The sequence below is a fragment of the Indicator indicator genome, chromosome 14 (assembly GCF_027791375.1).
Source record: "Indicator indicator isolate 239-I01 chromosome 14, UM_Iind_1.1, whole genome shotgun sequence".
NCBI lineage: Eukaryota > Metazoa > Chordata > Aves > Piciformes > Indicatoridae > Indicator > Indicator indicator.
The window spans coordinates 18,251,687-18,276,458 of NC_072023.1; the positions used below are offsets into that span (position 1 = coordinate 18,251,687).

Consider the following 24,772-nt stretch of genomic DNA (forward strand, 5'->3'; position numbering starts at 1 on the left):
AGCTACAAGACTGGATGTCAGACCCAGGGAGTTCTCTGGCTGCTTTGTCCTGTGGGGCAATTAATAAGTGGTGTGATCAAGATGGAGTCTCCTTGAGGTTCCCACACACATTTCTCTGCTCTCCCCAGATGAAATCTTTACTTTCCTCATTCCAGCCCTAACAATATAATTATTATCACAACCACCTGACTCCCCAGGACTGTGTCCCCACCCCTTTTGTGAGCTCTCCTGCTTGTTCCTGGAAACTGGAGGCAGATGCAACCACCTCAGACCAGTTTTATTTCTGACACCTGCTTCTCCCCACCCAACAGAGATCACAGGGTTGGGTCTAGTCACCTTCAAAGCCCAGTGAAGTACCCAGCACAGCAGAGATTTGCTTGATAGATACACAGATGCTCACTGCTCCCCAGCTGGAGCTTTATTAGAGCTAACATTAGGACAACTGAGTTTGTATTTACCTCCATTTTTACCACTGCCTCATATAATTGTCCAAGTGCCCCCTTTATTTACTCACACTTCAGTGCTTTCATGTTGTTTCTGCTTCTCAGCCCTGCTCTGGTGATGATGGCCTTTCGTTCTCTGGAATATAAACCAGAAGTGAGTCCACATGGAATTAAGCATTTAAGAAGAGTAATTAATCTATAAATCCTATTTATTTTATGAGTAAGGCCAGATTTTGTAGCCAAATAACTTATGATAACGCTTCCCACCACAACCTTCTCGAAAGGCAGAGTGGAAGGCATTATGCCCCTTTCTCACCTCCTTTTTCATAGTTCAGACATAGAATCATAGAATCATAGAATGGTTTGAGTTGGAAGGGACCTCCAAAGGTCATCCATTCCAATCCCTTTGCACACAGCAGGGACATCCTCTACAAGATCAGGCTGCCCAGAGCCTTGTCCAGCCTGACCTTGAATATCTCCGTAACTTGTTGCGGTGTTCCACCACCCTCATGGTGCAGAACTTGTTCCTAACATCCAATCTAAATCTGCTCTTCTTTCATTTCAAGCCATTGCCCCTTGTCCTATCTCTGCAAGGCTTTTGCAAACAGTCCCTCTGCAGCCTTCTTGTAGCCCTCTTCAGGTACTGGCAGGCTGCTGTTAGGTCTCCCTGGAGCCTTCTCTTCTTCAGGCTGAACAACCTCAGCTCCCTCAGCCTGTCCTCACAGCAGGTACTCCAGGTCCCTAGTCATTTTTGTGGCCAGCAGGTCCAGAGAGGTGATTCTGCCACTTTACTCTGCTCTGGTAGTACCTCACCTGAAGTACTGCATCCAGCTCTGGAGCGCTCAGCACAGGAGGGACATGGACCTTATGGAGCAGGATCCAGAGGAGAGCCATGAAAATGATCCAAGGGCTGGAGCACCTCTGCTACAAGATACTCTGCTGTGAAAATTCTATCATCTGCACAGCATAGGAAGAGCAGCCCAGTTATTACAGAATATTTCCAGTCTGATGGGATTATTTTGTAGATGGGAGATGCTGGACTTGAAACAAAAGAGCAGGAACAGGTCCCACAGAATTTTCCCTTTTGCAGTTTCCTTCTGACTCACCCTGTCACCACAATGTGACTCATCATGTCTGGGCAAGTGCTCTGCTAAGGAGAGTTGGTTACTGAAGATGTTTAGGATCTCCAGCTCAGCACTGGAGCAAGGCATTGCAGAGAGCTAGAGATGGAGAATGAGGATGGATGAGCCTCTTCTGCACAGTGACTTTGGCATACAGTACAGCAGCAGAGACATCCTCCGTGTAGTTTGATCTTCTCTTCTGAGCAGTTGTGTGAATCCTGCCAAGCTCCCAGCCTCACCATCCTTTCAGCTCAACTTTTCCCCTTCTAGCATTTATTTCAGTGAATTTTTGTAAAATAATTTGGTTTCCATTTATTCCCTACCAGTGTAAGGAAATGCAGCCCACTGCTTTCCATGCAGCTGTTGTATTTGTGCCTTGATACCTGACCAGATATCTCTCATACCTTAACTCAAAAGAACAACTCTACCTGGAGCATCTTATTTCAAGGAGGTGGAAACCCCTGATGTTTGTTGCATTTACAGGCTCAGATGAGGTAGGTAGTTAAATGAACAGCCTTAGGTTCCAGCCAGGAACCAAATTCACATTCAGGAAAGAAACACCCATCTTTGACAGTGCCACTTTCACCCCCTGATGTGTTTTCCGTTGGTTACACTTTGCTGTGACACAGTAATCAGGACAGAGCCAGCTTCCTCTGTGGTTTCACTGAAATGCTGGAACTTGGACCCTTCTCATTTCCTGGCCATTGGTCTTGCTGCAACGTGCCCCAAATCCCAAAGAACTGTTACTGAAGGAAAGCAGTGAGATGAACTGGAGATGGAGGATGAGGAAGGCTACACCACTTTAAATTTACGACCCTCAGCTTCAGGCATTACTTCCAGATATTCAAGCAGCAACAAATATTCTGGATTTAAGGCTCCAGCCAGCTTTGTTTCAGTAGACAGTAAGTACAGATGGAAATGAACTTCTCAACCTAAATCAGGACATAACTTCAATTTGCATGTTCATGTTGATTGCTTTAGGTCCTTCTAAACTTAAGAGTATATCCAAAGATAAATGTTCCCAATAACAGCAAAAAGAATAATGGCATCCTGGGGGGCATCAAGAAAAGCATGTCCAGAAGGTTTAGGGAGGTTCTCCTCCTACTCTGCTCTTCCCTGGTGAGACCAAACCTGCAATACTGTGTCCAGTTTAGAGCTCCGTGGTTCAAGAGAGACAGAGATCTGCTCGAGAGAGTCCAATGGAGGCTATGGGGATGATTTGAGGACTTGAATGTCTCTGCTACGAAGAAAGACTGAGAGCCCTGGGGCTATTTAGTCTGGAGAAGAGAAGGCTGAGAGAGGACCTTATCAATGTCTATAAATACCTGAATGGTAGTGTCAAGCTGAAGGAACCAGGCTCTTTTTGGTAGTGCCCAGTGGTAGGATAATGAGAAATGGGTACAAGCTGGAACACAGGAAGTTCCACCTCAGCACAAAGAGACACTTCTGTATGGTGAGGGTGATGGAGCACTAGAGCAGGCTACCCAGAGAGGTTGTGGAGTCTCCTTCTCTGGAGACCTTCAAAACTCACCTGGATGTGTTCCTGTGACCTGCCCTAGGTGATGCTGCTCTGGCAGTGGGGTTGGACTGGATGATCTCTGGAAGTCCCTTCCAACCCTTGACATTCTGTGATTCTGTCAATCTTGTGTACCACGATTCATGATCATAGACAACATTTTTTCCTGACCCTTATCTTTACTCCAATTATCTTTTCCATTTACTTCAACACAGAAGACAAATTCCACCTTTCTGTGGATTCTCTTTTTTTTACCTTTTGGTAGGACTCATTCCTCAGAGCAGGGCACTACCAAGAGAGGAAGGCACTGTAGTTTTTTCAGATAATGCCTTGTGAATGGAAGCATTTTTCTCAGCTATGGGGAGCAGAAAAGTGCCCTGCTTATTAGCCTGAATAGAGAATGTAAGCTCTCATAAGAGGATTGCTGCTGGGTTTTGCTGCTGACTGGGTTTCTCTCTTTGTCCCAGGAACCTCTGCCTCCTCTTCCATCTGGAGGCCAGTGGCTTTTGCTTTCCTTGCTCTGTGGCTGGTGCTGCTGCTGGGGCTGGTAGCCCTGCTAGCCCTGTGTAAGTACTGGGGTGCCCTGAGCTGCTGCTGTGGGAGTGAACTCCAGATGTATGCCTGCTTCCTCTGTCCTTGCAGGATGTCCCTGGTGTCCCTGCTCCCCAGTGGAAATAATATGGCAAGGAGGGCACCAGCAGAGCTCTCCCATAGAAGTATCCCTAAGGCTGGCACTGCTCAACTGTGACCACTAATACCTGCACTTATGTTAGCCCTGATGGTGACAGTAATCATAATGCAAGATCTAAACCTAATTAACCCTAAACCCTTAATCTTAATCCTAACTTTAATTACCCTAATATTAAAACTAACCCCTAAGCAAAAATTTAACCTATCCCTGCTCATAAATCTAAACTTCTCCCCAAGCATAAATCTAACCCATAAACCTAACCCCAACCATTATCCTAAACCATAAAACAAACATAACCCTAACCATTAATATCTAAAACTAATCCTAACCCTAACCTATACCCCTGAGTATAATCCCAACCCTCATCCTAAATCATAAGCCAAACATAACCCTAACCCCAACCCTTATCCTACACTCTAACCCTAGCCCTACCCTAGCCACTCACTAACCCTAAACCTAAGTCTAAACCCTCACCCCTAATCATGAACTTAATCAACAAAATTACCCTAATCCTAATCCTAACCTTCTTCCAGGGAAGGCAATCCTGACATCACAGCATTGTGACTGGGCAGCATCACAGTACTGTGTCTGCTGCATTTGCCCAATGATTGCAGCAGATGTTCCACAGAATTATTTCAGTTCACATCCAAAAGTGATGCCACATTACAGCTAGAGATAGAGATAGATAGCCACCACCTTCTCTTTGGCAGGAGAGAAGCAGCTCTAAGTGCCCAGAGCCAATACTTGGCGGGGGGGGGGGCATCACAAAAATATTAGGTCAGAGGCAACCCACCCTTTCTTCCTAACCATTTAATGCTGGGCTATCACCAACATCAGATAAGATCATAGAATCATAGAACAGTTTGGGTTGGAAGGGACCTCCCAAGATCATCCAATCCAGACCCCTGCAGTCAGCAGAGACATCCTTCACTAGATCAGCTTGCTCAGAGCCTTGTCCAGACTGATCTTCAGTATCTCCAGGGATAGGGCCTCAATTCCCTCCCTGGGCAACCTGTTGCAGTGTTCCAGCACCCTCATGGTGCAGAACTTGTTCCTAACATCCAATCTAAATCTCCTATCCTCTAGCTCTATCTGTAGTTTTGTCCAGATGACATCTGAAAATCTTCAAGGACAAAGATGCTCCCACCTTCCTAGGTGACTTTTAGTGCTGTACAGCCCTCCTTGTGAAGAAAAATGCACATGAATTACGTGTGATGGTGGACATACAAATGAAGTAGACAAAAAAATAAAGGAATGCCCAAGCCTACAAATTAAAGCTACATTTGAAGCTACAGATCCTCAAACCAATCTTTGATAAAGGCTTTGTTGCCCTTTAGTTTTTCAGGTTTCCAAGGATCCCGAGGAAGGAAAGAAGCTGCAGGAGATGAGGAAAGCCTTGTGTTTTGAAGTGAAGGAGAAAAATGGTAAACGTGGTTGTTATGTAGGTGAACACAAATTCCCCCCTTTTCAGAGCCCATGGACTCAGAAACTAAAATCAACAGTGAAAACCACCTGACTGCTGGGTCAAGATCTGCTTTGAACTGTGGCAGGATTTGAGATGTGGATACATGTCCCCCAGTATGCAAAACAAGTTGTCTCTGGCCCCTCAAGAGCTGATTCATGGCTACTCTTCATATCTTCTCAGTCAAGCCATAGATAAAGCCTCTCTGCTGCTCCCAGTCTGCATAATGCTCCAGACATGGGAAAGAGTAGCTGGAAAGCTACCCAGCAGGGAAAGACCTGGGGGTGTTGGTAAACAGCTGGCTAGCATGTGCCCAGGTGGCCAAGAAGGCCACCAGCATCCTGGCCTGGATCAGCAATAGTGTGACCAGCAAGAGCAGGGCAGTGACTGTGCCCTTGTACTCAGCACTGGGGAGGACACACCTGGAGGGCTGAGTTCAGTTTTGAGGCCCTCACTAGAAGAAGGACATTGAAGTGCTGGAGTGGGTCCAGAGAAGCGGAAGGAAGCTGTTGAAGGGTCTGGAGAACAGGTCTGGTGAGCAGCGGCTGAGGAAACTGGGGGTGTTCAGCCTGGAGAAAAGGAGGCTCAGGGGAGACCTCATTGCTCTCTACAGCTTCCTGAAAGGAGGTGGGAGCCAGGTGGGGGTTGGTCTCTTCTCCCTGGTAACAACTGACAGGACAAAAGGAAATGGCCTCAAGCTGCAACAGGGGAGGTTTAGGTTGGACATTAGAAGAAACTTCTTGACTGAAAGGGTTCTCAAACACTGGAACAGGCTTCTCAGGAGGGTGGTTGAATCCCCATGCCTGGAGATAGTTCAAAGAGCAGAGAAGTGGTGCTGAAGGACATGGTTTAGTACCAGAGCTGGTCGAGTTAGAGAGTGGTTGGACTCTGATCTTAAAGGGCTTTCCAACCAAAACAATTCTATGATACTCTCTCTGATTTCCAGAAACAAAATGTGCTGTCTGTCCAGCAAGCTGGCACAGCAGTGGAGCTGACAACTGCTTCTACATTTCACAGCAGAAGAAAACATGGAAGGAAAGCCAGGAATTCTGTTCCTCAAGAAACTCCACTCTTCTTGTGCTCAAAGACAGAGCAAAGATGGTATGGTCATAACCTCATACATTCCTTTCTATCATAGGTTTTAATTTCCAGCAACCTTATGGGCAGACACAACTGGGAGCCTCTTTTCCAACACATATGAAGCTCACCCAAAGCCCAAACATCCCTATTTTTGTTTTGCTACATAAAACTTTCACAAGGAAGCAAGCTTCCCTGGAAATCTCTCTCCTTTCTCCAGCTGGAGTTAGTTTCAGATAGTTTCAACTCAATCCAAGGGCTGGCCTGTTGGATTTATTTGTTTAAAGTGAAAATCAGATGGGAAGAGACAAAATGGAAGGTGGGAAAATGGTTTAGTGTTGAGTTTAGAAGCATCCTAGGGTCAGAATTGTGGTTCACAATGCTGGGGCACACCTGAGCGTGGCACCTTCAATGCTGACACTGAGATTTTGGTGTGCTTTGTAAATCCATTTCAGTTCCAGATGTCTGAGTGCTTGCTTCTTCTTCCACACTGGGGCTATTCTTTTTGACCTCCAGACAATGCCTCAGCAAGGCACAGTTCTTCCATAGGTTCTGGGTTGTGTCTGTCAGCCATATGTGAACACCTCAGACAAGCTGGAGAACCTCAAAAGGTGCTAGAGGTCTGTATTTAGGGTAACAGGCTCTGCTTGTTAGGCTCATCTCACCTGATTTCAGGCATCTACAATGCAAGCAGCCTGTAACTTTAGAGCTACTTCCTCTAAAGTGGGGGGTTCTGGCCAACAGAGTCACGATTCAGTAGCAATCCCAGTGGGATGAATCACTCCCCAGGCTCCACTGGACCTCTTGGCTAGATCTCTGCTGATTCTTTATTGGAGCTTAAACAGTGCTCCCACATCTGCATCTAAAGTGCAGATATCTAAAGGCAATGTAGATACCTAAAGGCAGACCAGATAAGGCTGCTCTTCCTGGTTTGCTTTGGGTTTTTTTTTTGTTTGTTTTTTTCTTTTAAAAAGCAGGTTTTTTACAGACCCAGGGTACATTCATCTGGTGGCAGTTCATTAAACACTGGTACTTGAATGGGCAGTCAGCACTGCCTCATGGAAAACAAGCATGGACAAGAGATTGCTCTTTTATTAGGGGTTATCTCTGTTGGGTGCAGAACTCTCACAGCTGGAAGACACCGGAACTTAGGTCTTAGATTTCAAACATAGTTGTGATGATTTTCTCACACCTGCAGGCTTCTCTGCCACATGATTCACAGTTCTACTGGGTTGGATTGTCATACATGTCTGAAAAGAACAGCTGGTACTGGGAAGATGGAACAGCTTTTTCCAAACAAGAGACAAACTGGTAAGGCCTTGTGGGTTAGGATCAGTGTGGTTATACCCAGTGGGCTTCAGTAAATCCCAAGAGACTTTTGCTTCCTCTTCCTTCCCACGTTTGTCACCTGTGCAATGATGAAGGAGCATAGAGACCATTGTATCTGCTATGGAACTCCAAATTCATGGAATTGTAGAATCCTGGAATTGGTTTGGTTGCCCTTTTCTGGACCTGCTCTAGCCCACTGATGTCATTCTGGGAATCAGGACCATAAACTGGACCAGTCCTCCAGGTGTGGCCTCCCCAGTGCTGAGTACAGAGGGACAATCACTGCCCTGGCCCTGCTGGACACACCACTGCTGATCCAGGCCAGGATGTCTGTGGTCTTCTTGGCCACCTGGGCACACCCTGGCTCATCTTCAGCCAGCTGTGGATCAGCATCCCTGGGTCTTTCTCTGCCAGGCAGCTTTCAAGCCACTCTTCCCCAAGCCTGGAGCTTTGCATAGGGTTGTTGTGACCTAAGTGCAGGACCCAGCACTTGGCCTTGTTGAATCTCATACAGCTGGTCCCAGCCCACTGATCCAGGCTGTTCAGGTCCCTTTGCAGAGCCTTCCTACTCTCAAGCAGGTAAACACTCCTGCTTTGATTCATGTCATCTGTAATTCATATCCTGTGTAAGGAACAGTGGTTGGCAAAGAACAGCTTGATCACACACACCAGACCCAAAAGGATCACACAGCATAAATAAAATAGCTCCAAGGGGACAATACCTCTACCTTCCAGTAGCAAATCAGGAGGATTTACTAATGTTCCAAATATTGATATGATGTCACCAGGACATCACTAAGCATATCTTTTAATTTCCTAGGGTTGTTCTCTATGACAACATCTTCTGTGCCTCCATTTATGGACAAACTATTTATGCCAGCAACTCCTGCTCGACAAAGCAGTTGTGGATCTGTGAGAAACTGGCTGTTGTGTTCCCCTGAAGAAGCACTGCAGAAAGGGATGTGGGGCCTGCCACTGTCAGATACCAACTTTTGGAACTGGAAGTTTTTCTTTTTGTTTGTCATGCAATTTTGTCAGAATGGTGATTCAAATGGACAGGTCTCTACTGACTAAATCTTCTTTTGTCTGCATTTTCACTCCCAGACCACCCACCCATAATCCTCTTCTAAAGCAGCTTGCCTCAGCAGCCCTTCTTTCCCAAATCTGTTTGCCCAGCTGTTAACACTGAGGTACAGGGATACAGAAAGAATTCCAGGCTCTATCCACACAATTCTTCTCATATACAGAACCATAGAATCATAGAATTGTTTTGGTTGGAAAAGACTTCTCAAGTCCAACTGTCAATCCAACACCACCATGGCCATTAAATCACGTCCCCAAGTGCCATGTCCACCTGTTTCTTGAACACCTCCAGGGATGGTGACTCCACCACCTCCCTAGGTAGTCTGTTCCAGTGCCTGACCACTCTTGCAGTAAAGAAACTTTTCCTAATGTCCAGCCAAAACCTCCCCTGGCACAATTTCAGGCCACAATTTCTTGTTCTATCCCCTGGTACTAGGGAGAAGAGACCAACACCCACCTGGCTGCAACCTCCTTTCTGGGAGTTGTAGAGAGCAATGAGGTCTCCTCTCAGCCTCCTCTTCTCCAGACTAAACAACCCCAGTTCCCTCAGCCACTCCTCACCAGCCTTGTCCTCCAGACCCTTCCCCAGCTTTGTTGCCCTTCTCTGGACCTGCTCCAGCCACTCAATGTCCTTCTTTGAGTGAGGGGCCCCAAGGTGTGGCCTCCCCAGTGCTGAATACAGGAGGAATACTTCTTGAAAGTAAATGATGGTTCCACTTTTCTGGAGTTGGAGTTCTTCTCAATTTTGCATGTCAGCCTTTGTTTTGTGTCAAACACTCATACATCCTTTGTGTATCCATATATTGTATCTATGTGTTGTTTGCTTGGGTATTTGGAGACTTCTCTTAAAATAAATGAAAATAACAGTATGTCTTTAATATTCCATAACTCCTTGGAAAAACATTATCAAAGCTCCTTAGCAAAAACCCCTGAACCCCTATTTCTAATATATTGAAATCTGTTTCTGAACTGAATGACCTCACTCAGTTCTCATTTTACTCCTTTTTCTTCCAATAAGTTCACACCTGATTTTACTCATATATTTTTCCTAGCCACCTGGTATACACTTTGATGGCTGCATTGTGAAAACCAATGCTAGCCTCTGGGTTGAAATACAACAATAATAAAATCCAACAAGGCCAAGAGTAGAGCCTGGCATCTGGGAAAGAACAACCCCATGGACCAGGATGGGTTGGGGACTGACCTGTCAGAGAGCAGCTGTTGGGAAAGAGACCTGGGGGTCCTGGTGGACAGAAGGATGCCCATGAGCCAGCAATGGGCCCTGGTGGCCAAGAAGGCCAAGGGCATCCTGGGGGATTAGAAGGGCTGTGGTGAGTAGGTCCAGAGAGATTCTCCTCCCATTCTACTCTGTCCTGGTGAGGCTGCAACTGGAATATTGTGTCCAGTTATGGGCCCCTCTGTTCAAGAAGGACCTCAGGGAACTGCTTGAGAGAGCACAGAGCCACAAAGATGCTGAAGGCAGTGGAAGATCTCCCTGCTGAGGAAAGACTGAAGGAGCTGGGGCTCTTTGGCTTGGAGGAAATGAGAAGGAAACAAGAGGAAATGGCCTCAAGTTGCAGCAGGGGAGGTTTAGGTTGGATATTAAAAGAAACTTCTTGACTGAAAGTGTTCTCAACATTGGAACAGGCTCCCCAGGGAAGTGGTTGAATCCCATCCATGCAGGTGTTAAAAAGAGGCAGAGTTGTGGTGCTGAGGGACATGGTTTAGTGCCAGCCTTGATAGGGTTAGAGAATGGTTGGACTCTTAAAGATGATCTTAAAGGTGTTTTCCAGCTGAAAGGAATCTGATTCTGTGATTCCCCTGAGGAAGGAAAAGGAGGGGTCACAGTGATGCTTTAACACACATCTTCCCTTAGGGCGTTTGAAGTGTGACTCATTCTCCTCTTCTTCCCTCCCTCTTCTGCTTTTCTTTTTGGTTCTCCTTCCCAAGTCCTTCAGTCTGTCTTTTAAGAGGATTGTCACTGAGCAATGACAACGCACAGCAATACAGAGGAAGAGGATGGATACTCTAGTTTAATTCACCTGCCACCTCATCCAGCCAGGAGCTACAGGTCCCCAAACATCAACCAAGGTATAACTGACACGTGCTCTTTGAACTTTCTGTGCTATGGCAGACAATAATAGAAAGAGTCTCTCTAGTCCAGCTCAGGAAATAAGAAAAAGATGTCCTTATGTGTTGGATGTTCAGGTTGGAGGCACTGTTTGTGTGTTATGTCTGACAAAACCCAGCATGCATGACTGTGAGAGAGTGGAGCTACTGCAAATACTTGTCCTAAATTTCTGTAGGAGAAGGCAGGTGGCTTCAGGATCAAGCTCTGGAATGTATGAATCATTTTTGATGTGGGTAGTTTTATTCATTCTTACAAGAAATGGCTGTAGAGACAGGACAATCTGACTCTGATAGGAGAAAAACCTTCATGGTTTGCCCTCTGGACCTGCATTTTTAAGAAAATACTGAGGTTTCATAATCTTTAATGGCAAAGGGTTAAGGCAGCACTGGGCCTAATTGCACAGGTCATGAAATTTCCCTTCTTCAAGCCCCAAAGCTCTGATTGGGCTAAACTATGAATTTTAAGAGAGCATTACTTTAGTGAGTATGGTGGTGGTGAGCTGACAGTAGGTCTTGATGATCTCAGAGGTCTTTCCCAACCTTAATGATTCTATGATCCTATGATCCAGCTTGGTATTTCTTCATCTGGAAGGTCCATCATACTGCACTGCCATGACCATTTGGTGATGACAGCTCCCTGGAGCTTTTGAATTAGGAAATCCTCTGTGGATATTTTGGACTCCAGAATTTTCCTGAACCAGGCTTCAGGCTGGAGCTGGCATGCAGCTTGTGCAGGAAAGATTTTTATGGTATGCAAATTCTTCTTACTCTGCTCTGGCAGAGGAGAGGAACACAGTGCTGCCATCCTTAGATCCTTCTAGGTTGAAGGATTACTACAATGTTTCAGTTTCATAATTTGTCAAAGGCAAGTTCTATTTGTTCACTCCTTTCAAGCAGATGTATTTAACAGAGGGTCCACAGCTTCTTCTCGACTTGCATTTGAGTTGATTCTTAAAATATAACACAGCCTGGAATGGGAACTCTTTTGAGAGTCACCACTTGGATCTTGGTGGTGGGTTGGAGTGTTGGGAGCACTGCTGAACAGGGTACCTGCCCTCAGATAAATTATTGGTTTCTCCCAGGGTACTCTCTTCCCTTTGCTGCATGGTGTCCAGTTATCTTCACTTTGTTTCTGCTGTGCCTGGCCCTCACTGTAGGAATGACAGTCCTAGGTAAGTGCTGGAGTGTGCTGTGTTCCTTTAGTCATCTTAACTCCTTAATACTGACTCCTGAAGTGACTTTAAACATCATCTGGTTCCAGCTGTCCTGCCACGGGCAGGGACACCTTCCACTAGTCCTGGTTGCTCAAGGTTTCATCCAACCCAGCCTTGAACACCTCCAGGAAGGGGACATCCACAACCTCCCTGGGCAGCCTGTTCCAGTGTCTCAGCACCCTCACTGGAAAGAATTTCTTCCTGATTTCCAGTCTCAATCTGCCCTCCTCAATCTTCAATCCATTCCCTCTTGTCCTGTTACTCTTTGTAAAAACTCTCTTCCCAGCTCTCCTGAAGCCCCCTTCAGATACTGAAATGTAGCATTAAGGTCTCCCAGAGCCTTCTCTTCTCCAGGCTGAATACTCACAAATCCCTCAGCCTGTCCCCACAGGGGAGGTTCCTCAGCCCTCTGATCATGTTCATGGCCCTTCTCTGGACCTGCTCCAGCAGCTCCATGTCCCTCTTATGCTGGGGGCCCCAGAACTGGAGGCAGTGCTGCAGGTGGGGCCTCAGAGCAGAGGGGCAGAATCCCCTCCCTGTGCTGCTGCTCTCCCTGCTTTAGATGCAGCCCAGCACACAGCTGCCTTCTGGGCTGCCAGTGACCAGTGCTGGCTCCTGGGGAGTTTGTCACCAACTGACACCCCCAAGTCCTTCTCCTCAAGGCTGCTCTTGAGCCACTCCTCGCCCAGCCTGGATTTGTGCTTGGGATTGCCCTGACCCAGGTGCAGGACCTTGCTCTTGGCCTTGTTGAACTTGATGAGGTTGGCTTGGCCCCACCTCTCCAGCCTGTCCAAGGCCCTCTGGATGACAAGGTCAACATGATTAGGTCAAGATAGCCCTTCCTAAGCATTTTTTGGTATTATTTTAGTCCTTTTTTAGGATACCAGCAATGTCCCTGTGATTAAACTGCCTTTAAAATTTGGAAATCTCTTTGTCCATCATTGTCTCATCTCTTCACAATACGTGACAAGGTATCATCAAATCACATGTGTTACTCAAAGGGAATATGCAAGACATGATGAAGCATGTATCATGCAGCAGCAGCATCACAGCTTTGCTGTCTTATTAGGAATATCTCTCTAAACTTCAGGTCTCAGAGATTCAAAGGCACCTGTGGGACACAATGAAAACTTGCAAGGACTAAAAGAGAGGTTGTGCTTGATGGGCGATGCAACCAGTAAGTAGAACTTCTGCTCACACAGCCTGCAATCCGTGTGAGGTCTTACTCCAGACTGAACAAGGATGTTACATGCTGTATCAGGTTAAATAATGAATCTTTTAACAAAGTAAGTGTAGATGTCACCCATGAAGTGTGACAGCCTTCAGCTCTCCATAACTTTGATTTTTTCCAGGCCTATGGGGGGCATAGGAAGTCCTTTACCCTTCCTTTGGCTGTTTATAAGGGACTGATGGTTTCTTTCACTTCCAGACCCCAGATGCTCACTCTGCCCTGTAAACTGGAAATGGGCTGGAGGTGACACCTGTTTCTACATTTCAGAAGAGGTGGCTACATGGCAGGAAAGTGAAAACCATTGCTTCTCCCAGAATGCCACCCTTCTCACGCTGAAATGGAAAAGCAAGTTGGTATGGTTCTTCTCATACTGGTGTTCCTTTGCCTGGGTGTCAACTGTTCAAAACCCCTCAGCAGGCAATCAGTATCTCTTGATGTTACATAGTGAAAGAGGTACTGACCACAGAGTCTGAGGCAATGCAGACTGCAGAACACTCAACCACAAATGTGCAGTGATGAGGTAACCAGCAACACAGGATATTACTCACCCAAACACTGGACATGAGTGTCATGGATCCTGTGGAAGTTAGAAGCAGTGAGTCTTTCATTCAGGAAGTCTCTTTGAATACTCAGAGACAGTGCTCTAAAAAAATAAAATATTGCCTTGGTCTTACCCTTAGTAGGGATGCCAGACACAAACTATTCCTGTTTGCTTAGAATCATAGAATTGTATTGATTGGGAAAGATATTTAAGGTCATTGAGTCCAACCATCATCTAATTCTTTACAGAGATGTTGCCTTTTGGAAACTGTGATGAAGAATTTGGAGAGTTAAATTAACTCCTTTGGTTCTCTCTTGATCAGTTCCTCCCTCAACAGTAGTTCTTTAGGTAGAGAAAAAAACCCAAATGGGCTAAAAGGTCCTCAGTAATATATGTTGTGCATTTTTTTTAATAGGCTAGCATAGCTCAAATATCAGCCAAACTCTCTTATTGGGTTGGATTATCCTATGGAGTTGATGGCTGGTCTTGGGCAGATGGTACCAAACTTTCTACAAAGAGAATGGACTGGTAAGTTTCCTGAACTTAAGCACTTGGTGGGTTTTAATAATTTCTTGCACAATATCCTCCCTGTGCACTGCAGGAGGAGAAAATCAAAATCCTACTAATGGCAAGGTTTCAAGGTAGAACCCAGCCACAGATGAATTTGGAGTTAAAGCTCTCCTTTAGGTGTGGAGTCCTCAAAAGAGAAAAATGCTCCAAAGTGTGAGCAGGAGTCAACAAACAAATACAACCAGTGGCTACTGGTCACTCACTGTTTAAAACCATTTACTTTGTGAAACACAGAATCATAGCATGGTCTGGGTTGGGAGGGACCTCCATAGGTCATCTGGTCCAACCCTCTCTGCAGTCAGCAGGGACATCCTTTACTAGATCAGCTTGCTCACAGCCTTGTTGAGCCAGACCTTGAATATCTCCAGGGATGGGGCCCCAGCTACCTCCCTGGGCAACCTGTTGCAGTGTTCCAGCACCCTCATGGTGCAGAACTTGTTCCTAACACCCAATCTAAATCTGCTCTCATTTCAAACCATTGCCTCTTGCCCCATCACTGCAGACCTTTGCAAACAGTCCCTCTGCAGCCTGCTTGTAGCTCCCTTCTGGACGCTGTTAGGTCTTCCTGGAGCCTTTTCTTCCCCAGGCTGAACACTCCCAGCTCACTCAGCCTGTCCTCATAGCAGAGGAGCTCCAGCCTCCTGATCCCTTGACTCTATAGGAAGCCCCTCCCTGGAGGTATTCAAAATGAGGTTGGATGAAGTCTTGATCAACCTGGTCTAGAGGCTTTCTTGGCCACGTGGGCACACACTGGGCTCAGGGTCAGAGAATGATCCTCTAGACTTGAATTCTAGGAGCTGTTAACATTCTCCAACATTTTGTATAAATCTTTATAAACCTTAAAATGACTCTGCCTTGCAATTTTCCAATGATGTATGATTATCCAGGAAGACTACATGGGTTTTGGTTTTGTTTAAGTTTGTACATGACAGTTTTTTTTACAAGATGGTCTTTCTTTTCTCCCCCTCCCTAGGATCACTTTGTCCTCCAAGCACAACTGTGCATACCTGCATTATTATAAGGCAAGGGTTTACAGTGGGAATTGTTTGGCGAAATATCCCTGGATCTGTGAGAAGGCAGCAGTCCAGCTAACTTAAAAAAGACTAACAGCAGAAAAAAGAACTGGAAGAGTATGAAGAAGATTTTGATGTCAGATCTTTCAAAGAAGGGGTGGATAATAATGTTTAATACAAACTCAGAGGAAAGCCCATCCTTTCTTCCGGCTGTATTCACACATACACAAACACGTAGATATAAAGAGCCACAGTAACAAATGTTGAACCAGGAATTATAGAATGGTTTGGGTTAGAAGGGACCTCCAAAGGTCATCCAGTCCAACTGCCCTGCAGGCAGCAGGGGCATTCTTCACTAGATCAGCTTGCTCAGAGCCTTGTGGAGCCTGACTTTGAGTATCTCCACAGATGGAGCCTCACCTACCTCCCTGGGCAACCTGTTGCAATGTTCCAGCACCCTCACAGTGCAGAACTTGTTCCTAACACTCAATCTAAATCTGTTCTTCTCTTATTTCAAACCATTGCCCCTTGTCCTATCCCTGCAGGCCTTTGCAAACAGTCCCTCTGCAGCCTCCTTGTAGCTCCCTTCAGGTACTGGAAGGCTGCTATTAGGTCTGCCTGGAGCCTTCTCTTCTCCATGCTGAACAACCCCAGCTCCCTCAGCCTGGCCTCGTAGCAGAGGTGCTCCAGCACCCTGATCATCTTTGTAGCCCTCCTCTGGACCCTCTTCATCAGGTCCATGTTCTTCTTGTGTTGAGGTCTCCAGAATGTGCCCTTGTGGCCAAGGAGACCAATGGTATTCTGGGGTGCAGTAAGAAAAGCATGGCCAGCAGGTTGAGGGAAGTTCTCCTCTCGCTCTACTCTTCCCTGGTGAAGCAACACCCTTGATGTTGTGTCCAGTTCTGGCTCCCTACAACTCCCTGAAAGAAGGTTGGAGCCAGGTGGGTGTTGGTCTCTTCTCCCTTGGTCTTTTCAAGTGACAGAACAAGGGGAAATGGCATGAAGTTGCACCAGGGGAGGTTTGGGTTGGTTCTTAGAAGAAACTTCATTGCAAGGGTTTTGAAACACTGGAAGAGGCTCCCCAGGGAGTTGGTTGAATTTCCATGTCTGGTGGTGTTTTAAAAGAGGCAGAGGTGTGGTGGTGAGGGGCATAGGATGAAAGAAAGTGGCCTCAAGTTTCCCCAGAGGAGGTTTAGGTTGGACATTAGAAGAAACTTCTTGACTGAAAGGGTTCTCAAAGATGGGAACCGATTCCCCAGAGGGGTGACTGAATCTCCATGCCTGGAGGTGTTTATAAGAGGCAGAGATGTGGTGCTGAGGGACATGGTCTAGCACCAGCCTTGGTCAAGTTAGAGGAGGGTTGGACTTGATGATCTTAAACCAAAACAATTCTGTGATTCTATTTCATGATTCTATGTGTGAATATATGTATGGGTGGGCAGATACATAGGTAGACAGATAGAGAGAGAGAGAGAGGGGGAGATATAGACAGACAGATAGAGAGAGAGAGAGATAGACAGATAGACAAATATAGAGATATAGATAGTCAGATAGATAGATAGGCAGATAAACTTGTACTAAAGCCTGATTATCCTGCACCACTACTTTTATAATTAGAGACTGGTCAGTGTTTTTAGCTTGCCTAGAAGGAATACATTATGTTCATGAATCCATTGGTTCTGCTCTGCAACTCTGATATGCATGACCAAGGCTAATCATTCACCAGATTAATGTGGATGCAGTGATTGCAACATGGGCCAACAAGTTTCTCTAGTTGCTAGCCTGTCCTTAACATATATTTAGGCACCAGTCCCAGATGGTTCCCAAACACAAATAGTAACACATTACTGCAGAGTAATTTTTTTTTATCCCAGCTATACAAAAGAGAAAGAGAAGGTGAAAACAATTCTGTGCATGTAATAACATTCTGAATAGCCACAAGCAATAACAGAAATCTAAAGCAGTTCTACAAGAGGAAAAAGTAATGGGTTATTGAATGGAACCTCCTAATGTAACCAGTTGCAGGACAAAGAGAAAACTGGGATAGGAGAACGTACAGATCTTCCTGTGATGCAAAGTATTTGTGGGGACTTCTCAGGAGGCTATGCAGGAAGTTCAGAAGTGGGAACTGTGAGTGAGCAGGTTGTCATACCAAGAGATTACCAGGTAAGAGGGACAGTGGCAAAGCCTTAAAATGGGAGATAGAAGAGGTGGGAGTCCTGGGGGAGAAGCAGATGCTCATGAGCCAGCAATGTGCCCTGCTGGCCAAGTAGGCCAAGGGCATCCTGGGGTGGATTAGAAGGGGTGTGGTGAGTAGGTCGAGAGAGATTCTCCTCCCATTCTACTCTGTCCTGGTGAGGCTGCAACTGGAATATTGTGTCCAGTTATGGGCCCCTCAATTCAAGAAAGACTTCAGGAAACTGCTTGAGAGTCCAGCACAGAGCCATGAAGGTGCTGAAGGCAGTGGAAGATCTCCCTGCTGAGGAAAGGCTGAGGGAGCTGAGGCTCTTTACCTTGGAGCAGAGGAGCCTGAGGGCTGACCTCAGTCATGTTGATCAAGATGTGAAGGGCAGTGTGGGGAGGATGGAGCCAGGCTCTGCTCAGGGATGTCCAATGACAGGACAAGGGACAATGGGTGCAAGCAGGAGCAGAGGAGGTTCCATGGGAACAGAAGGAGAAAGTTTTTCATTGTGAGGGTGCCAGAGCCCTGGAGCAGGCTGCCCAGAGAGGTTGTGGAGTCTCCTTCTCTGGAGACATTGCAAACTCACCTGGATGTGTTCCTGTGTGACCTGCCCTAGGTGATGCTGCTCTGGCAGGGGGGTTGGACTTGATGATGTTTGGAGGTCCCTTCCAACCCCTCACATTCTGTGATGCTGTGTTGCATGTGCATATCTCTATACACACAAAGATTGCATTCACATCCACACACCTATGCACATGACTAGGTATGGGAATTGCTCTATATCCTATTGCAGTCTCATTCACTGCAGCAGTGCCTTACTTGAAGCATATTCAGGATGTTGGTCTCACAGCTAAAATCAGTAGATTGGATCCACAAAGGTAGGACATGTGAGTACAGGGACAGAAAAGGTACTGGAGAAGGGAGAGGAATCTGAATTCCACTTGAACAGGTCAATAACATGACCTTCAACCTACTCCCCTCAGGGTAGGGGCGGGGAGAGGAATAATTTGGAATGAACCAACTTGGACCCTTTCTGCTGACCGAAGGAAAGGGTCAGGTCTGCAGAGATCTCATGATGCCCTTCACTGAACAAGTTCAACACCCAGAGTAAGAACTTGTAGCCACCGCTTTTGTCCTGATCTGACTGGAAGGCTTTTGGGATCTCTTCAAAAGAGGGAGAGAAGCAGGCAGAAACAAACAGGAATTTCTACAGACAAAGAGGAAAAGTCCAGAAAAGAAGGACAGGCCCAGAAGAGGACTGACAGAGGTAGAGCAGCAAGAAGAGACTGGATTCAACACACAGCAAGGAATCTGTTCCTTCTCCTGGTCAGTGGGGAGGTGAGGATGTACTGAAACTAGAAAGAAGACACAGAGCAGCCTGAGACACCAAGAGGCTACAGAAACACCCTATGGGGATGCACAGCCCAGTCATGATCTGCGTTGTTTTGGGATGTTTCTTAAGCGTAAGTCACATCTCAGGTTCCTTTTTATGGGGTCTCTGCTTCATTCTGGAGTTACCTTGGAAAGATGGAGGGCCATTAGCAGCTGACAGTCACAGTAATTTCCCTGGACATACAAAAGGCAGACATGCAGAATACTTGCTGTTGTTCCAGGGATGGTAACAGAGGGCTCAGGGTACCCAAGAAAAAGTAAATGAGAAGGGTGAGAATGCTGATGGGATAGAGCAGAACTGAAGTCCTGTGGCTATAATAGGAAGATGGGTTATTAATATTTGAGCATGGAGAAAGGCCTACATCTGCAGCATGACACAGCTTCTGGTGGGGAAAGAGAAACTTGTGGTGAGAGGGAAGCTTAAGTCACTGTGCTGGTAACAGTGCTAAATAGGATTTTAATGAGTATGGGAAGTTAAGATATGTAACGATAGAGTTGGTATCACAATAACTTCTGACCTACAGCAGAATATGTGATGGAACATTGGTAAGAGGAGGTCCTCACTGTAGGAGATTCAGGTAAAGAGTGCAGGTGACAGAGACAAAAGTTGCATATGGCAAAAACTTAACTTGCTCCAGCTGTATCTTGTTTGTCTTTCTCCTTCTAGCTCCCTCAAGTGAGAGGGGAGGAAGGCTGTCTCAATGCTGAACTGTGAGTACTTGTTGACCTTGCACTCTTGAGAAGACAATAAAGAACAAAGGCTGTAGAGGACAACAGTGTCCTGACATGGTAGCAGACATTATCCAGACAAGATTACTTTAGTTCCAGCCCTTGAAAACTTCCATAAAATTCCCGTTTCCTTGAATGGGGGGGTGGATTATTTCCTATCTTTTCAACAACAGGAGCACATGATACTGCTCCTGCTACCTATTTGGGTGCCTGTAACACTGAAAAGCTTTCTGGTGCAATTTTAATGACACATTTGGAATTGACCTGTCCTTGAAAATTTATTTGATGTAATACAATTTTGGTGAATATTCTTCCTGCTGATGTCATTTGCAAGAAAAACAGAAATCAAGACAAAGCAAGTGTGAAAAATTGCTGAGGAGAATTCATTTTTACTAAAAAAGAAATATTGAAAAATGCATGGGCACATCTACTAATGACAAATAAAAGAACATGCAGCACAGCACCCAAAAAGTCTGGAGGAGAATGACTTGGTGTCAGTTGGTGACAAACTCCCCAGGAGCCAGCACTGGTCACTGTCAGCCCAGAAGGCAGCTGTGTGCTGGGCTGCATCCAAAGCAGGGAGAGCAGCAGCACAGGGAGGGGATTCTGCCCCTCTGCTCTGCTCTGCTGAGACCCCACCTGCAGCACTGCCTCCAGTTCTGGTGCCCCCAGCATAAGAGGGGCATGGAGCTGCTGGAGCAGGTCCAGAGGAGGCCTCAAAGATGATCAGAGGGCTGGAGAACCTCTGCTCTGGGGACAGGCTGAGAGAGTTGGGGCTGTTCAGCCTGGAGAAGAGAAGGCTCCAGGGAGACCTTAGAGCAGCCTTCCAGTACCTGAAGGGAGCCTACAGGAAAGCCAGGAAGAGACTTTTTACAAGGGCTTGCAGTCACAGGTCAGAGGGAATGGATTGAAGTTTGAGGAGGGCAGATTTAGACTGGAGATGAGGAAGAAAAAAAGGTTTGCAAACAATTGAGTAGGCCCTCACTCCCAGAATGACATTAAAGTGCTGGAGCAGATCCAGAGAAGGGTGATGAAGCTGGTGAAGGGTTTGGCAAACAGGTCTGGTGAGGAGCAGCTGAGGGAACTGGGGGTGTTCAGTCTGGAGAAAAGGAGGCTGAGGGGAGACCTCATTGTTCTCTACCACTCCCTGAAAGGAGGTTAGAGCCAGGTGGGGTCAGTTTCTCCTCCCTAGTATCTGACAGCAGAAGAGGAAATGGTCTCACGTTGCACCAGGGGAAGTTTAGGTTGGCTATTAGAAGATAGCTTTTCACTGAAGCGGTTCTGAAACACTGTAAGAGGCTCTGCAGGGAGGTTGTTGAATCCCTGTGGGTGGGTATATAAAAGAGGCAGAGATCTGGTGCTGAGGGACATGGTTTAGCACCAGACTTGGTTGAATTGGAGAATGGTTGGACTCAGTGATCTTAATGGGCTTTTGCAAATGAGGCTATTGTATGATTCTATGAACCACCAGGGTAGCAATAAAGAAATGAAGGCAAAGAAAAGGCAAACTCGCCTAATAGTAATGGGTGAAGTTGGACAACTGTCTCCTCTACAAGGCATGGTTAGTTTCCCATCACTGAGCCATTTCGATGGTAGAGTGTAATCGAGGAGTGAGGGAAGCTGGAAGAGAATACAGCAGAGATCTTTGAGGGGCAATGGTATGAAATGAGAAAAGAGTAGATTTAGAGTGGATGTTAGGAACAAGTTCTACACCATGAGGGTGCTGGAACATTGCAATAGGTTGCCTAGGAAGGTAGTTGAGGCCCCATCTGTGGAGATATTCAAGGTCAGGCTGGACAAGGCTGTGAACAAGCTGATCTAGTGGAGGATGTCCCTGCTGACTGCAGGGGGATTGGACTAGGTGACCTTTGGAGGTCCCTTCCCACCCAAACCATTCTGAGACTATGATTCTACGATTCTATTTGGCATTCTGTGGCTAACTACATGTTGTACCCTCTTGTCTTCAGCTGCTCAGGTACGGAGTGGGACCGGCTGTGGTATATCTGGTAAGATGATCTATGTTTACTTCAAATAGCTGCATCACTAGCTAAAGTGAATCTGGAGAGAAGATAAAGCCAGGCTTTTTAGAAGTTCCCAGCAGAAGGATCTGAGGTGGCTGGCCAACCTGCATCCAGGGCAATTCTGATTAGACAGAAGGAAAAAGTGCTGTTTCCAAGGGTGGTGCAGCACTGGAACAGGTGCCCAGAGCAGACACAGGATTTCCATCCCTGGAGACTGTCCAAAATCTGCTGGACAAGGCTCTAAATGACCTTGTATACCTCTGAGCTTAGCTCTACCTCAAACAGGAAGAGACCTTAAAAGGCCACCTGCCAACAGAGTCTTTCTGTCCTAATTCTGCATCTTCTCTTTTTCCAGGCTTCTGATGGTGATTGGTGGACTGCTGCTCCTTTGTGGTGTGGTTTCCATCTGTGTGAGATGCTGTTTGCATTGTCATCAGACAGGAGAGGAATCAGGTCCTCAGCCCTATGAGGTCACCGTCATTGCTTTTGATCATGACAGCACCCTCCAGAACACCATTACCTGTGAGTTGGCTTTGACAGAACCCCAGTCCTACAGCACAGCCTGACATGTGGTGCTGCACTTGGAAAAAGCCCAGACTGTGGCACCTCAGGGCTGGCAGAGGGAAGTTCATGGCAGGATGCAGGGAAAGTGGCATCTGTACACAGTACAAATTAAGGCTTCATGCAGCACATGCAGCCAGAGGGTGAATCAGCTGTGAGATATTTGGGTGGAATGAGAGCAGCTACAGGCCTCTGAGAAGTTTTGAGGAGTAATTGTGGGCTGTTGCTGAGGGGGTTTCCTTTTAGAGAAGAATGAAGGGACAGGAAAAGGAAAGCATTCAGGCTGTGGGGAGAGCAAAGCCTGTGCACTGCAGATACACTGATCGGGTGGTGCTGTCAGGATGGGAAGAAAGGCTTTGGTTTCCTCCCTTCCAGCTCTCCATTCCGTGCTCGGGCCTGCTGCCAGGACGATATTAGCAGTGGCACATTCCCACAACGCTGTCCAGGGAGCACCACCCCTCTCAGCAGCAGACACCCCTCCAGTCTATGAAGAAGCTCTGCACATGAGCAGATTCACCGTGGTCAAGACAGGACAGAAAGCACCAGACCTGGATCCAGTGCCAGAGGAAAAGCTGCAGGTGTCTGCTGAGGGCAAGGATGTCCAACCAGCCTCCCCAGGACACTAGTGCCTCTTTTTACTGAATGGCAAATAGTACCCAGTAGTTACATGCAGAAACTATTCTGAGCAGAGTTAGGAATTTTAGATTAACCTCTATAGTCTAATGAGAAAGGGACTGAAACAGTTTCAGATCCAGCATAATCCTGTGGCTCCTTCTGATACCTCACTTAGACAATCAACAGTTGGCCTTCCCTGTGTGTCAATCATTGCACTACTATGACCCTTTGCATGCATAAGCAGGCAGCAGCTTCAAGGTGCTGAGCCACTTTGCAGGCTAGTGACCTGCAGGGAGATTGCAGATGCTGGCTTGTTCTGTTTGCCTCCAGCCCAAGTTGCCTGAGGGTCACAGAATCACAGAGTGGTAGGGGTTAGAAGGGATGATCTTTGGAGGTCCCTTCCAACCCCTACCATTCTGTGATTCTGTAATGAAATGTTAAGCAGCCCTGAATGAATTGTTTGTACATGTTCATGCAGACATGAATACACAGGTAGCAGATATCAACACCTTTTCGAAGTGGCCTTTCCTAGTGGAGTGTCCAAAGTCTCACTGTCCTTCACATGCTGATCTTCTTTCCTGTGAAATACAGAGAATGGCTTTTCTTTGTAGGTAAGGCAAACAAGGACCAGGTCCCCACATATGTTGAGGAATCCAACTGCTGTTGAGATTACAGTCATGGAAAATTTTAGAAAAAGTTGGTAACATAGCTTCAGGGACAGTATAAAGCTGAACTGAACCACCAAAACATCTCTGATGCTGTCCAATTACAGGAATTTTGTATCCAAGAGAATTTAATTGAGGATCTTGATAATCCTAGGTCACACATTTCTTCCTGAATTGCCTAGTTGATACCTAGCTCTACCATTCATGAGGGAGAAAATGGAATGGAGCCAATAAATAAGAGACATAGAAGGTTAGGGCTCTTCTGCTGTGCAGCATTCCTGAAATAGCAGCAACAACTGCTTGTGGAACACCTACTGCAGTGACATCAGCTGCTCTCCAAAGTCACATTCAAGCCTGTGTGCTTCACCAAGCTGCAGAACATTTCCTGGAAGGCTCTTGTTTACTCCACGGCAAATGTCTGAAGCGAGCAGAGACACTGGAACATGCGTCAAGCACTGTGGAGCCCAGAAACCTCCTGGAAGACTTCCCAGGCGTTTCTAGGGCACAAACCGTTCCTCCACCACTTCCACCCCTTACCCTGCCTATGAGGCCTGAGCTGCGCAAGCATCCAACAGGAGGTGGCAGCCCTGCTCCACAGGGCAGCAAACCTGCCTGCCAAAGCAGGAACACAGCATTTACACAACTGGCAATCAGAAATACAACACAATTTTTTCCCTCCCGTAAGATCTGCAATAAAAAGAGAGGTTTAAAAAGTCTTCATTTTCCCCTCTGCATCAAATCACCTCAGCTATCTCCTTCCTTCCTTCCTTCCTTCCTTCCTTCCTTCCTTCCTTCCTTCCTTCCTTCCTTCCTTCCTTCCTTCCTTCCTTCCTTCCTTCCTTCCTTCCTTCCTTCCTTCCTTCCTTCCTTCCTTCCTTCCTTCCTTCCTTCCTTCCTTCCTTCCTTCCTTCCTTCCTTCCTTCCTTCCTTCTTTCCTTCCTTCCTCCCTTCCTCCCTTCCTTCCTCCCTTCCTTCCTCCCTCCCTCCCTTCCTCCCTCCCTTCCTTCCTCCCTTCCTTCCTTCCTCCCTTCCTTCCTTCCTTCCTTCCTTCCTTCCTTCCTTCCTTCCTTCCTTCCTTCCTTCCTTCCTTCCTTCCTTCCTTCCTTCCTTCCTTCCTTCCTTCCTTCCTTCCTTCCTTCCTTCCTTCCTTCCTTCCTTCCTTCCTTCCTTCCTTCCTATCTCTTTC

The 24,772-nt window shown here is 46.5% G+C and overlaps 2 protein-coding genes across 2 annotated transcripts; both read left to right on the forward strand.

Moving 5' to 3' along the window:
* The first annotated feature begins 2,339 nt into the window (after positions 1 to 2,339).
* On the forward strand, positions 2,340 to 8,580 carry LOC128971514 (natural killer cells antigen CD94-like). Its single transcript, XM_054387093.1, has 6 exons — positions 2,340 to 2,466; positions 3,548 to 3,646; positions 5,109 to 5,195; positions 6,180 to 6,334; positions 7,509 to 7,621; positions 8,460 to 8,580. The coding sequence occupies exons 1-6, from the start codon at positions 2,340 to 2,342 to the stop codon at positions 8,578 to 8,580; spliced, it is 702 nt and encodes a 233-aa protein (XP_054243068.1).
* A 10,453-nt stretch (positions 8,581 to 19,033) lies between these two features.
* On the forward strand, positions 19,034 to 22,932 carry TMEM52B (transmembrane protein 52B). Its single transcript, XM_054387019.1, has 5 exons — positions 19,034 to 19,066; positions 19,663 to 19,706; positions 21,692 to 21,730; positions 22,101 to 22,267; positions 22,682 to 22,932. Exons 1-5 carry the CDS (start codon positions 19,034 to 19,036, stop codon positions 22,930 to 22,932), a joined length of 534 nt encoding a protein of 177 aa, XP_054242994.1.
* The last annotated feature ends 1,840 nt before the right edge of the window (positions 22,933 to 24,772 follow it).